This window comes from Procambarus clarkii, chromosome 14, assembly GCF_040958095.1.
Source record: "Procambarus clarkii isolate CNS0578487 chromosome 14, FALCON_Pclarkii_2.0, whole genome shotgun sequence".
Taxonomy (NCBI): domain Eukaryota; kingdom Metazoa; phylum Arthropoda; class Malacostraca; order Decapoda; family Cambaridae; genus Procambarus; species Procambarus clarkii.
Genome location: NC_091163.1, coordinates 26,726,052 through 26,741,652, shown reverse-complemented (window position 1 = coordinate 26,741,652; position 15,601 = coordinate 26,726,052). Strand labels below are relative to the sequence as shown.

General features: G+C 39.4%; 1 protein-coding gene across 1 annotated transcript; it reads left to right on the top strand.

Moving 5' to 3' along the window:
* Nucleotides 1-3,359: 3,359 nt before the first annotated feature.
* LOC138364767 (DNA-directed RNA polymerase II subunit RPB1-like) lies at nt 3,360-8,155 on the top strand. The gene is made up of 5 exons (XM_069324737.1): nt 3,360-3,541; nt 4,925-5,237; nt 6,804-7,317; nt 7,597-7,819; nt 8,135-8,155. The coding sequence occupies exons 1-5, from the start codon at nt 3,410-3,412 to the stop codon at nt 8,153-8,155; spliced, it is 1,203 nt and encodes a 400-aa protein (XP_069180838.1). The 5' UTR covers nt 3,360-3,409.
* Nucleotides 8,156-15,601: the final 7,446 nt, after the last annotated feature.

The window sequence follows — 15,601 nt, the reverse complement described above, 5'->3', positions numbered from 1 at the left end:
GTGGAACCAATTACCACGTAACGTGCTTGAGGTGGTGTCCCTCGATTGTTTCAAGCGCGGGTTGGACAAGTATATGAGTGGGATTGGGTGGTTATAAATAGGAGCTGCCTAGTATTAGTAAGAATTTAAAACAGAAGGATCAATGCATGAATGTTCATAATAAGGCAAATAGGACACTGTTATTTATTAATCAAAGCGTTAGTAACAAGACACTTGGTGTGGTTCTGCAGCTATATCTTGCTCTGGTTAGGCCCCATTTAGATTATGCAGTTTACTTTTGGTCCGTACTATAGAATGGATATAAATTCACTTGAACGTGTCCAGAGTAGGATGACTAAGTTAATTCCCCAAATTAGAAATCTTTCATGTGAAGAAAGATTAACAAAGCTTAAATTGCATTCACTGGAAAGGCGAAGAGTTAGGGGTGACATGATAGAGGTTTACAAGTGGATGAATGGACACAACAAAGAGGATATTAATAGGGTATTAAAAGTATCAACACAAGACAGAACACGAAACAATGGGTATAAATTGGATAAATTTAGATTTAGGAAAGACTTGGGTCTTTCGGTAACTGGTTCGGTAACAGGGTTGTTGATTTGTGGAACCAATTACCGTGTAACGTGGTGGAGGTGGGGTCCCTCGATTGTTTCAAGCGCGGGTTGGACATGTATATGATCGGTTTGTATATGAGTGTATATGATTGGGTGGTTTTAGATAAGAGCTGCCTCGTATGGGCCAATGGGCCTTCTGCAGTTGCCTTTGTTCTTATGTTCTTATGTAATGTTGCCTGCTCTCTGATTGGCCAAACGAAACACAGTAGTGACCTCTATCGCCACGCAGGTGAACCAACAAATAAATAAATAAATAAATAAATGTTTATTTAGGTAAGGTACATACATAAAGACGTTTTACAAAGTTTGTAGGATTAATAGATAGAGCTAGTACATACAATGCCTAAAGCCACTATTACGCAAAGCGTTTCGGGCAGGAAAATATCTTCCTAAGTGGATCTACTTGAATTGCACCTAAGTATCTTCTTAGGGCATACTTAGGAACCTTCGTAGCAAACCTACTTTCGAATAAATACATGGAGCTTCGTGAATCTAGGTCCTGGTAATGAGAGATGAGGTAACACAGGAAATGCTCCCTATAGTATATTTACATATTCTCAGATACGTAACATCAGAGTTGACCCATGCCATACGCTTCACCGAGCAACGTTTGCTTCTCTGAGAATTTACGTTTAATAATAATATAATAATTCCTCTAAGATTTCCTTCTCCTCACCTCTCTCTTGTCTATTTATTGCCTTCGCCTCCTTGCCTCATCACAATCGACGTGAGAATGGTCTAGGATAGACCATAGAGACGTCGTGGTCGCTTCATTTTCTAGTGTGGTTTGGTCAACAAAATATATAAAAGCTTTAAATTCACTTGAACGAACAAATATTTTACTGTAAACAATTGCAACATTACAAAATAGAAGAAGACAGGATAACAGTGAATAAGGATTGGGGGCCTCGTAGCCTGGTGGATAGCGCGCAGGACTCGTAATTCTGTGGCGTGGGTTCGATTCCCGCACGAGGCAGAAACAAATGGGCAAAGTTTCTTTCACCCTGAATGCCCCTGTTACCTAACAGTAAATAGGTACCTGGGAGTTAGTCAGCTGTCACGGGCTGCTTCCTGGGGGTGGAGGCCTGGTCGAGGACCGGGCCGCGGGGACACTAAAAAAGCCCCGAAATCATCTCAAGATAACCTCAAGATAAGGGTCGGGTTCACGCACGGCAGCTCACTTGTCAGTCGTCTCCCAGCAAGGAGGAGGAGGAGGTCGACGGAGGCGAGTTAGGGTAAGTAGTTGAGAGATTGTTGCGCAATCTCTCACATTAGTTACATTTCTTGACTTGGTGATGTATCGTGGCCGCTCCTGGAAAGGTTCGCATGAAGGGAACTACAATATTAGCCAAGGGGATCGGTCTAACATGGACGCTGGGACCCGCCACCACCTTGGGTGCACGGACCTTGAGTTTTCATGCTACTAACGCTGCTCCAGTTGTATAAATTCTATCAGCATAAATAAAGGTGGTTACGAGCAATGAATTATGGTCTTGGTGATAGAACTATAGGATTATGGTGTGTGTGTAGTGGCGGGACTGGAGGAGCGCCACCACACAGGAGCCAGACTTTCACAGCCACGGTAGTTGGTACACCGATCTCTCTCCTACATTTTTACCAATACCAAATTAAAAATTTGCGCGTTGCGTATACAAATATATATATATTATGGGTCAATGTTAAACCCACACTAATGTTATTAACAGCAAAAAATGCCTGCTCTAGTTAGCAGGCATATAGTTAAGTGAAGTATATTGCTGTGATAAATAACTTTAGCTTCACAAGAATAATGCACATTAGTGTAACCACTCCCAATATCCACAAACATGATTAAATGCGCAAAGCACTAGACCGTGGCTGTTGTTTGGGTAAACTCAACAGGATAGTATAGATAGGCTCCTCCCTACATAGTCCTTTTGCTTTTGTTGCACTATATTCACACGTTCTATATTCACAGTATCTAAATGTTTTGTTCACCTTAACTGTACAACTAAGCTGGAATGGTGTCCAAACAGTATAGTGGCCATCATACAATGCATGACAAGACACACCAGCCAGCGGACGCCACCTCCCTCCGTCACCAACACCTCATACGCCAACATTCCTCCCACCATACTGTTTGTGTTATTACACTATATACACACGTTATTACACTTATTACACTATATATACATGTCGGCAACAGAAGGTGGAATAAAGTACGCTGAAGTTTATGAGAATGGAAGGCCCAAGCTTGGAGGGCTCATGGATCCACGACAGGGCTGTTTGGATAGGAACACCCGCTGCACTACATGTGCCGGCAACATGACGGACTGCCCTGGACATTTTGGTCACTTGGAGCTTGCCAAGCCTGTTTTTCATGTTGGTTTTTTAACAAAAACGATGAAGATTTTAAGATGTGTGTGCTTCTATTGCAGCAAACTTCTCTTCAATGCGGTAAGTATTCTGAATGAACTGGGCATTTCTCATAAAATTACCAGATTTTCAAATGATAAACCTCAATCAGTTTGTGGTCTGAGAATGTTATGTCCCTGTTAATGTCAAGTGTTGTACAAGACATTAGGTTTACACTTCCCTTACAACTCCACTTGTGTATACAGATGATTGCATACTTTCTAGATACTGTATCCCAGGACCATAAAACTCGCACTCTCATATAGAACGCACCCCTATTTTACAAGGAAATTTTGTGGGAAAAAACTATTTTAGTATGTTGGGTAAGGTGGCGAGATAATGTGAATCCACGACAGGGCTGTTTGGATAGGAACACCCGCTGCACTACATGTGCCGGCAACATGACGGACTGCCCTGGACATTTTGGTCACTTGGAGCTTGCCAAGCCTGTTTTTCATGTTGGTTTTTTAACAAAAACGATGAAGATTTTAAGATGTGTGTGCTTCTATTGCAGCAAACTTCTCTTCAATGCGGTAAGTATTCTGAATGAACTGGGCATTTCTCATAAAATTACCAGATTTTCAAATGATAAACCTCAATCAGTTTGTGGTCTGAGAATGTTATGTCCCTGTTAATGTCAAGTGTTGTACAAGACATTAGGTTTACACTTCCCTTACAACTCCACTTGTGTATACAGATGATTGCATACTTTCTAGATACTGTATCCCAGGACCATAAAACTCGCACTCTCATATAGAACGCACCCCTATTTTACAAGGAAATTTTGTGGGAAAAAACTATTTTAGTATGTTTCATCATACTGTACATTTATTGAAATATATTGTAAAGTGGAATTTGTACCCCAACTCTTACCACCTCTAAGATCAGCTGTATAGTTGTTTATATTTTGGCCAAGTGAATTGCTATACAGGATTTGAAACCTGTATTTCTGGATGTGATGTTTTGTTTTGCCGCATCAGACAATCAAGGCGCTCTGGTTTTGTCATTCACTCTTGTTAATGGCTGACAGGCTGACAAAAGTTTAACATTCCTTTAAAATTTCTAGGAGCATTTTTCATTTAGATAATGAATAAATGTTAAAGGTAACAGTCATTAAATAATGTATGCCATATGCATATCAGGTGTGGGTTATGTATGCTGGGTAAGGTGGCGAGATAATGTGAATTTCCTTCTGCTAATGTATATCATAAGCAATTTTTCATAAGTTTGTAATAACTCATTTGTAATATTTTATTAACTCAGTTTACTGTAGTTACTTAGTTATAATTTGGCTGGTTTACAATATTTTAATGCCTGGCGAACTTACCCAGTATGCTCGTCCAGCACCCTAGGTTATGGCACTCTCTCATCCATAATGCATTATAAGTATTATTATATGCATTTTGTTTTTTGCAGTTTATCATTACTTCATCAAAATGTTAGCCTAATCTTTATTTTTTACCTTCTTCCACTATCTCAAACTTCCTTACATTTTAGACACTACACTTTCATTGATTGAAAGTGTAGTGTCTGTAGTTTTGCTGTGCAAAACTTTCCCAGTTTTGCACAGCACTGCAAAATGATCTGACCATACCGTGAGGTGCTTCCGGGGCTTAGCGTCCCCGCGGCCCGGTCGTTAGAGTTTCCTAAAACATTCCTCATAACTTAGTCTCACATAAACCTAGGATGTTGAACATCCTTTAATTTTTTACACTAACAAACTACATTCTGTACATCTGTTCTTGATTTATTACTTTCACTTTCCACTCTGCCATATAAGCTTATCCCTGCTTTTAGGTGCTGGGCACGTGTAGACCTCGGATTCAAAGCTATTTTTACCATTTTGTTAATACATTTTTGGGAGTTTACTTCCCACTCTTTTGTTTTCCTTTCAATAATGTGCTTTTTAATTTCAGCAATATCCCAAAATACGTGAGATTGTGACAAAGTCCAAAGGGCAGCCCCGAAAGCGACTTCAGCATGTGTACAATTTGTGTAAAGGAAAAATGATTTGTGAAGGTGATGAAATTGATGTTAACAAGGATCCAGATGATCCCACCATGGCAAAGAAAGGATCAGGCCATGGTGGTTGTGGTCGATATCAACCAAACATTAAACGAGTTGGTTTGGAACTTGTAGCAGAGTGGAAGCATGTAAATGAAGATACCCAAGACCGAAAGCAGATCCTCACTGCTGAGCGTGTATATGAGATATTCAAGCATATAACAGGTGGGTTAATATTATTAAATTAATTTTATTTATTTAGGGTATTAATGTTTTTTTTTATTTAAATTTTATTTCCACGAAACCTTTAATTTTAATGAAAATGTGGCTTGCATAAAGTACACATGATATATGCATTGGTGTCGAGACATTAGTGAGATTTCTTTTTTCAACTTTGAACTTTTCAAGTTTTCATGGATTTAAATTTGCTAGTCAAATGGGTATTCAAAACTTGAAGGAAAATATATTCTTGGTAAGCAGCCAAGATTATGCTAGGTACCATAAGTAAAGGAAATAGTTTGGGATAGAGGAGCAGTGAACCTAGGAAAATCTAGAATGCATCTGAGACTTCAGAAAAAATTCAACGTACTGTTTGGTGTTGGGGTTAGATTTTCGGGGAGCATATCCTTCGTGAGAGAAACTCGGCATGTATGGTAGGTGTTCGCTCGTCATGACATTAATATAAACTGATGGAAATGGATATTTTGCATTTACGATCTTGTAAAGTACACAGTATTGACCAGATTTAATTGTTGATAGTTCCCTGCTACCTGTGTCCATTACTGGAATATTTTCAGTACAGTAATGTACTGAAAATATTCCTGTGTACATTACTGTACTGGAATATTTCCTCAAATTATTTTTTGCTACAGTATTTTGTGCAGGAATTAGCAATTGAAATATTATGTACTTATGCCACCAAGTATCATAAAGTATTAATTTGATACTATATATTATAGAGTGCAGTGGTTATTTAGTTGTAAGTTGGGATATGTGTAACTATGTGGTAATTGAATTCCACCCCTTAGGTTTTGCCCTAGATAATTGGCAGTTTTCCTAGCGTCTGAAAATTTCATCTCTCTCTTGGGTGAGCATGCACCCTATTGCTATCAGTAGCCGAGTTGTTGCCATGTTTTTTCATTGCTTGGTAATTTCTAATGGCCCTTAACAGATTTTATTTTCCTTAAAATATTTCTACTCCTAGTTAATGGCGTGTTGTTGTTTTTTAATGTTTTTGGCATGAATGACTAAAATGTTGGTTTCACATCACATATCATAGACCAATGTTTTTGGTCTGCTCTAGATATTTAGTTGAAACAAAATTTGCAGAAACAGTTGCTTCAATGACATTATTTTCTAATTCCTAAACTATACATAAATATTAGCAAGGTGTGTGTGTGTGTGTTGCATTCTAACAGTAACCAAATACAGTAAGACAAAACTACCATTGTCACAGAATTTAAAAAAAATCCTTACTAGTAAAGCCTGTGTGTTTATCTCGGCACTGTACAGAAAGTGCTGCAGGTGTTGATATGCTATTTAATGTGGTATTCATATAAACTTCAGTGTTAGTGTGCATTTTGTTGAAATAAAAACGTTATATTTATAATTTGAGCTATACTGTATATGCTGTATTTATGGACAGTATTTAGATCTATAATTGTATAATTATATAAAACTTATGTTTTTACCTATGTATAGTTATTTATTTAAAAAAAATGAAAATATATTTAAATAGTATTTAAATCACTTAGTAGCTCATATTGTTAACTTGTGCCATTCTTTCATTAGATGAGGAATGCTACTTACTAGGAATGGATCCCAAATATGCCCGACCTGACTGGATGATCATGACAGTATTACCTGTGCCACCTTTGCCAGTACGGCCAGCTGTAGTCATGCATGGTTCAGCTCGTAATCAAGATGACTTGACTCACAAATTGGCCGATATTATAAAGGCCAACAATGAACTTGTGCGCAATGAACAAGCTGGAGCAGCTGCTCACATCATAGTGGAAAATTTGAAGATGCTTCAGTTTCATGTGGCTACTTTAACAGATAATGATATGCCTGGAATGCCTAGAGCCTTACAGAAATCTGGAAGACCACTAAAAGCTATCAAAGCTCGCCTTAAGGGCAAGGAAGGGAGGATTCGTGGTAACCTCATGGGAAAACGTGTAGATTTTTCTGCCAGAACTGTTATCACTGCAGATCCCAATCTACGTATTGACCAAGTTGGAGTACCTAGATCCATTGTCCAGAATCTTACATATCCAGAAATTGTAACACCATTCAACATGACAAAGTAAGTTTTTTTTTTTTGGAGAATGTGAAATAGCAGTTCTTTATATTATATTTTATATAATATATTTTTTTATTTCTATATTTTTTTTTTTTTTTTTTTTACTTGAACTTTACTTTATCAATATACAGTACTTGCTTTTCTTAATAAGCATGGCATATTCGTAACATAATTAAAACAATCTTTTTTGTGTATGCCTTAGGGAAACCCTAAGGCAGGCATTTTTATTATTTTTTCCTATTTTGCTTCCCTTTACAATAAATGTATTAAAATTTTCATCAGAATGATGGAGCTTGTGAAGCGTGGTAACAACCAGTATCCTGGAGCAAAGTACTTTGTACGTGACAACGGGGCTCGTATTGATTTACGCTATCATCCAAAGCCATCTGATCTCCACCTTCAGTGTGGCTACAAAGTTGAGAGACATATCACAGATGGTGACTTAGTCATTTTCAATCGTCAGCCCACTTTGCATAAAATGTCTATGATGGGACACAGAGTTAAGGTAAGTTAACGTTGGGGTATTTCCGGGGTTTAGCGTCCCAGTAAACCGGTCTTGTTGACCAGGCCTCCTTGTTGCTGGACTGGTCAACCAGGCTGTTTGACGCTGTTTGATCAGGTATCCTTTGGAGGTGCTTATCCAGTTCTCTCTTGAACACTGAGTGGTCGGCCAGTTATGTCCCTTATGTGTAGTGGGAGCGTGTTGAACAGTCTCATGCCTCTGATGAGAGTTCTCTCTAACCTCTGCTCTTCAACTACTCTTAAGAACTAGAGTATTTCATTAATTCATATTATTTAAGATTAATTATTATATTTGTAGATCAGATTTAACATTTTCTAATATAAATGAATATTGTAGAGATAAATCTGTATTGGAAATGTTTAACTTAATTGCTACATTTAATATGAAAACAAGATGGATGTATGTGCCTTGTCAAGAATGTCTTGATAAAAGTATTTTGTGGGCTTGTGTATGGGAAGGAGGCTGAATTTGCCCTGACTTGTGCTATATAATGAAAAATAACTTTTAAAGTATCTGAAATGAGATTGAGGCTTTTACAGTACTTCAATAATGGTTAGCCTTTTACAGATGTAGAACAAATTAGTCATCAGCTTAAATGTTGCATTATTCACATGCAGCTTCCTATTTGTAGTCTTACTATGGTCAAAACCCTATCTAGATCAACTTGAAGTGACAGTGAGTCCTCCTCCGAATTAATTTCCCTACAGATTTTCGTAGTAGGGAAATCATCGGCAAATTTGCAAATGTTGCTTATCAAACCTGAAAATAAATCATTTATATATATTATAAACAACAGAGATTCCAGGACAGAGCCCTGAGGTACTCCACTAACAACATTATCCCACTCTGACTTAACCCCATTTATACTAACTCTCTGTTTCCTTTGGAATAGCCATGCCCTAATCCCAGTTAATATAGCACCCCCAATACCATGAGCTTCTATTTTTTTAATTAGTCTTTCATGTGGCACTGTATCAAAAGCTTTGCTAAAGTCAAGGTACACAACATCACAATCTTTACCACTATCAACTGCCTCAATTATGCTGGAATAAAAATGTAGCAAATTTGTTAAACATGAACGGCCATTTGCAAAAACATGTTGCGACTCATTTTTCAAGATGGAGACGAATTGTATTTGCAATTATTGATTCATATAACTTTCCCACAATAGACGTTAGGCTAATTGGCCGATAGTTTGACGCAAGTGATCTATCTCCTTTCTTAAAAATTGGTACCAAATTAGCTACCTTCCATGACTCTGGCACTCTGCCTGACTCTATTGATTTATTAAATATGGTAGACAGTGGCTCTGAAAGCTCCTCTTTGCATTCTTTAAGCACCCTGGCAAACACTTCATCCGGCCCTGGGGATTTGTTTGGTTTTAGTTTTTCTAATTGTTTAATTACATCCACCCTGGTAACTGCTAAACTATTCAACCTGTCTTCATCCCCAACCACATAGACTTGTTCGGCTGAAGGCATATTGTTAAGTTCTTCTTTAGTAAATACAGATATAAAATATTTGTTAAAAATACTACTCATCTCCTTGTTATTTGACCTGTCTCAGATTTTAATGGACCTATCCTTTCCCTAGTCTTAGTTCGATATAACTGAAAAAACCCTTTAGGATTTGACTTTGCTTGCTCTGCTATGCGAACTTCATAGTTTCTTTCTGCTTTCCTAATCTTTTTTTTTTGACATTTCTAACCAGTTGTATGTATTCCTGTTCTAACCTGACTTCCCCATTCTTAATCCTTTTGTACCAAGCTCTGTTTTTACCTATAAGGTTCTTTAAATTATTTGTTATCCACTTTGGGTCATTAGTATTCGATCTATTCAATTTGTATGGTATACTACGTTCCTGTGCTTTGTTTAGAATATTCTTAAATAAGTTATATATTAAATCCGCATCGAAATCCCCTTTTACACCACCTATCGCTGGGTTCATGTCTGGCTCTAAGACCGGCCCACACCCAGTACCCAAGACTTTCCAATCTATTTGACCCCAAAAAATTCTTAGGCTATTAAAATCAGCTTATCGAAAATCTGGCACTTTAACAGAATTTTCTCCTACAGGTCTATTCCATTCTATGCTAAATCTGATTACTTTGTGATCACTGTTCCCTAGCTCACTCCCTATTTCGATGTCATTAATTTGTGTTTCCCTGTTAGTTAACACTAAATCTAAAATATTATTTTCCCGCGTTGGTTCCTTAATGTGTTGCGTAAGAAAGCAATCGTCAATTAATTCTAGAAAATCTTCTGCTTCACTATTCCCTGTTTTGTTCACCCAGTTTATTCCACTAAAATTAAAGTCACCCATGACATAAATACTGTTAGATCTAGATGCTCTAGATATTTCATTCCATAGATGCTTTGCTTCCATTCTGTCTAAATTTGGTGGCCTATATATAACTCCTATTGTAATATTATTTGCTTTTTCGTTTAATTCTATCCAAATAGTTTCTGTGTGTGGCTCAGTTTTGATTCCCTCTTTGAGACTACATTTCAAATTGTCCCTAACATATATGGCTACTCCCCCTCCTCTGTGTGAAATAGTTTAAATCCATTTATCTGATATACAGTTAATAGTTCTCTATTTTCTACGTTCATCCAATAAGTGCAATAATATCTATTTTTTCTGTGCAGACAAGAGCATTTAATTCATTAATTATATTTCTTAGACTTCTACTGTTAGTGTAATATATCCTAAGTGAATTGTTATTTTGAGGCCCTTTTCTTTCCCTGATCATTTTGCCAATTCCTTTCTCCCACGAACACATACTTTTATTACCTCCTTCCTCCAAATCAATTCCCATACCTCTATCAGCTAACAGTTTAAACCCAAACAAACACCTCTAACCACTGGTTCCAACGAGTTCGCAACAGCAACAACCCCAGCCCTCGATAGATGCACCCCATCACGAGCATACATTTCATTTCTTCCATATGCAGGCGATGAGTCACAATAACGTGGCTGAAGTATGTTGACCAGACCACACACTAGAAATTGAAGAGACGACGACGTTTCGGTCCGTCCTGGACCATTCTCAAGTCGATTGTGATGAGGACAGGTAGGGACAGGCATTAAATAGGCAAGAGAGAGCTGAGGAGGAAAGTCAGGTGTAGGGGATAGCAGTAATGAGAACCGCAGCAGGCCTATTGGCCCATACGAGGCAGCTCCTATTATAACCACCGAAGGAGATAGTAATAGGAATAAGAAGAGGAAAGCAAGGGAGCGTAGAAGACAAGGAACAGAAAAAGGGAGAAGAGAGAATGAAAGGGAAAGAGAAAGAAAGAAATGGAAGAGGGAAAGCTTGTTAAGTCACGTTTGTTAGAGCATTTGAGTATATACTGTGAAAGGGAAGAGTCCACAGCAACAAAGCCAGGACTCAAGTTCATGTTGGGTACATTGTTAATAAGAGCTGATTCTACAAGACGGCGTCTGTGTAGAGTTGAGGCAGGAAAGATTATTTTGGAGGAAGACCAATCAATGGGATGATTAGAATCCCTCACATGGCAGAAGAGAGCATTGTTAGTGTCAGCAGACTTAACACTTCTCTTGTGTTCTTTAAGTCTGTCATTCAGTGTACGGCCAGTTTCGCCAAAGTATTGGAGAGGACAAGATGAACAGGAAATAGAGTAGACACCAGCAGCATTAGAAGCAGGAGGAGCAGTGTGAACTAGATTGCTACGAAGTGTGTTAGTTTGTCGAAAGGCGAGTTTAATGTCAAGAGGACGAAAGGTATTGGTAAAAGTTTTGAGTTCAGATATGAAGGGAAGGCATAGTACAGTGCTACTAGTGTTGGAAGCAGGTTTTGGATGAAAGAAATTTCGTTTAGCTTGAGAGTGGGCACAGTTGATGAAATGCAAAGGAAAACCAAGGCGAGAGAATGATTTGTAGATAAAGGCAATTTCAGAATCAAGAAACTGAGGGTCGCTGATGCGTAGAGCGCGGAGGAAGAGAGAGACGAGGACACTTTTCTTAACAGAAAGAGGATGGTAGGAAAAGAATTGAATGTACATGCCACTATGCATGGGTTTACGGTAGACAGAGAAAGAGAACCCAGACACAGAGCTGTGAACATGAACATCAAGAAAAGGAAGGAGGGAATTAGATTCCCACTCCACTTTGAAATGGATAGAAGGAGCCAGATTGTTAAGAGAGGCGAGGAAAGGCTGGAAAAGTTTAAGGTCATGAGGCCATAAAGCAAAAATGTCATCAACATAGCGAAGCCAGAGAGAGGGACGAGTATCAATAGAAGGAAGAAGAACAGTTTCGAAGTATTCCATGTAGAAATTAGCAAGAACAGGGCCAAATACTCTCTCTCTGACTGTGTTACCAACCTTTCGTCCTACTCTCTTTCTAAGCACCAGCAAGAACTTCTCGGTCTTGGTCTGTCCTTTGCTACTTCCCCTGGCCCACGCTGTGGGATTGATCTCCTTAGTTCCTTTGACAGGTTTGTCAATTCTAACTCTAGTACTCTTTCGGACCTGTCTGCCTTTAGAGGGGCCCTTATCCCCGTTCTTGACAGCTTGTTTTCTAAAAATAACCACCTTCCTCGTCGCTTCCAGCTTGCCCTTGCCTCCCTGAAATCTAACAACTCTATTCTTATCCTTCCTTCAGACAAAAGCAATTCGGTGGTTGTCCTTGACCGTGAGGACTACCTCCGAAAAGCAGATGTCTTGCTCTCTGACTCTCACACTTATGCTCCTCTGACTTCTAACCCTTTGGATCGCCTCAAAACTTCCTTTAACCGCAAACTAAGACAGCTCTCTAGTCTTTGCCCTCCTGACTTTGATCTCATTAAACGTTTCCGTGTCATCTGCCCTTCTCTTCCTTATTTCTATGGTCTTCCTAAGACTCATAAACCTGGTGTTCCTCTTCGTCCTATCATTTCTTCACGGGGCTCTGTCAGCTATCCTCTTGCCTCCTGGCTCGCTAAAACCCTGACACCTTACCTTGGCACTTTTTCCCCTGCCCACCTTCGTCACTCTCAGGACTTCATAGAAAGACTGCGCCTGCAACCCTCTTGTAAAATGCTTAGTCTTGATGTCGACTCTCTGTTCACTAATGTTCCGCTTGATGACGTTCTCTCTTTCCTCAGACAGAAGGCGTCAGAGGGTCTCCTTCCTCTCCCACTTCCCACTGACGTTTTCCTCGATCTCATTAGACTCTGTGTTGAATCTAACTCTTTCTCTTTCAACGGTAAATATTACACTCAAACTTTCGGTGTCGCTATGGGTTCCCCTCTCTCCCCTGTTCTTGCTAATTTCTACATGGAATACTTCGAAACTGTTCTTCTTCCTTCTATTGATACTCGTCCCTCTCTCTGGCTTCGCTATGTTGATGACATTTTTGCTTTATGGCCTCATGACCTTAAACTTTTCCAGCCTTTCCTCGCCTCTCTTAACAATCTGGCTCCTTCTATCCATTTCAAAGTGGAGTGGGAATCTAATTCCCTCCTTCCTTTTCTTGATGTTCATGTTCACAGCTCTGTGTCTGGGTTCTCTTTCTCTGTCTACCGTAAACCCATGCATAGTGGCATGTACATTCAATTCTTTTCCTACCATCCTCTTTCTGTTAAGAAAAGTGTCCTCGTCTCTCTCTTCCTCCGCGCTCTACGCATCAGCGACCCTCAGTTTCTTGATTCTGAAATTGCCTTTATCTACAAATCATTCTCTCGCCTTGGTTTTCCTTTGCATTTCATCAACTGTGCCCACTCTCAAGCTAAACGAAATTTCTTTCATCCAAAACCTGCTTCCAACACTAGTAGCACTGTACTATGCCTTCCCTTCATATCTGAACTCAAAACTTTTACCAATACCTTTCGTCCTCTTGACATTAAACTCGCCTTTCGACAAACTAACACACTTCGTAGCAATCTAGTTCACACTGCTCCTCCTGCTTCTAATGCTGCTGGTGTCTACTCTATTTCCTGTTCATCTTGTCCTCTCCAATACTTTGGCGAAACTGGCCGTACACTGAATGACAGACTTAAAGAACACAAGAGAAGTGTTAAGTCTGCTGACACTAACAATGCTCTCTTCTGCCATGTGAGGGATTCTAATCATCCCATTGATTGGTCTTCCTCCAAAATAATCTTTCCTGCCTCAACTCTACACAGACGCCGTCTTGTAGAATCAGCTCTTATTAACAATGTACCCAACATGAACTTGAGTCCTGGCTTTGTTGCTGTGGACTCTTCCCTTTCACAGTATATACTCAAATGCTCTAATCTTTCTAACAAACGTGACTTAACATAAGCTTTCCCCCTTCCATTTCTTTCTTTCTCTTTCCCTTTCATTCTCTCTTCTCCCTTTTTCTGTTCCTTGTCATCTACGCTCCCTTGCTTTCCTCTTCTTATTCCTATTACTATCTCCTTCGGTGGTTATAATAGGAGCTGCCTCGTATGGGCCAATAGGCCTGCTGCGGTTCTCATTACTGCTATCCCCTACACCTGACTTTCCTCCTCAGCTCTCTCTTGCCTATTTAATGCCTGTCCCTACCTGTCCTCATCACAATCGACTTGAGAATGGTCCAGGACGGACCGAAACGTCGTCGTCTCTTCAATTTCTAGTGTGTGGTCTGGTCAACATTTCTTCCATAGAAGCGTTCCCAGTTGTCTATGAAAGATATTGCATTTGATTTGCAATAACTTTCCAGCCGGCAATTGACACCAAGTGCCCTCGACATCCATTCATTTCCCACTCCCTTTCTTGGAAGAATGCCACATATGATCGGGATTCCTCCCTTGCTCCTAACTAATTCAATGGCTGTCCTAAATCTCTGTATTAGTTCCTCACTCCTAACTCATTACCCCTTGCACTAATACAAATAATGGGTTTGTTCCCATTTCCCGTCTTAATATTCTTCATGTTTTTAACAATATCACCAATTCCAGCTCCCGGATAGCAAACCCTTAATCTGTTCCCCCTATCTCTGGCACAAAACGTTCTGTCTAAATACCTCACCTGGGAATCTCCCACAACCAAAATTCGCTTCGGTACCGCCCTAACTTTCTGAGGGGCCTGCGCTCCGCCGTTCCTCGCTGATTTCCTCGCTGCAGGCGCACTACAGCACTCGTCCTCCAACACGGCAAATGAATTTGCCGTCCTTAGGGCGTCTGTAGGCGGCCTTGTCAAGGTCTTCTTAAGACCCCTGTCTTTCACTACTCTCCACGATGAGGTCTCGTCAACACTGGTCTCCTTCTTTTCCTCTCGAAGTTTGCTAAAGTCAAGGTACACAACATCACAGTCCTTACCACTATCAACTGCCTCAACTATGCTAGAATAAAAAGATAACAAATTTGTTAAACATGAACGGCCATTTATAAAACCATGTTGCGACTCAATTATAAATTTATGTTTTTCAAGATGAAGGCGAATTTTATTTGCTATTATAGATTCGAGTAACTTTCCCACAATAGACGTTAGGCTAATTGGTCGATAGTTAGACGCAAGTGATCTATCTCCTTTCTTAAAAACTGGTATCACATTAGCAACTTTCCATAACTCTGGCACTCTGCCTGACTCTATTGATTTATTAAATATGGTTGACAGTGGGTCACAAAGCTCCTCTTTGCATTCTTTTAGCACCCTGGCAAACACTTCCTCCGGCCCTGGGGATTTGTTTGGTTTGAGTTTTACTATTTGTTTAAGAACATGTACTAATGAATAAGATAGTGTCTGAGAGATACTCAAATGGGGTAACTCTGATCATATATGCCGATGATATTTTGTTTCAGGGCAAAGATATTTCAAA

Bases quoted from the DNA above. Each gene is read 5' to 3' on its own strand.
- LOC138364767 (XM_069324737.1), top strand. From the start codon at position 3,410: ATGACGGACTGCCCTGGACATTTTGGTCACTTGGAGCTTGCCAAGCCT. The intron at 3,542-4,924 runs GTAAGTATTCTG...TTTTAATTTCAG, and splicing joins GCAAACTTCTCTTCAATGCG to CAATATCCCAAAATACGTGA. The intron at 5,238-6,803 runs GTGGGTTAATAT...TTCTTTCATTAG, and splicing joins GATATTCAAGCATATAACAG to ATGAGGAATGCTACTTACTA.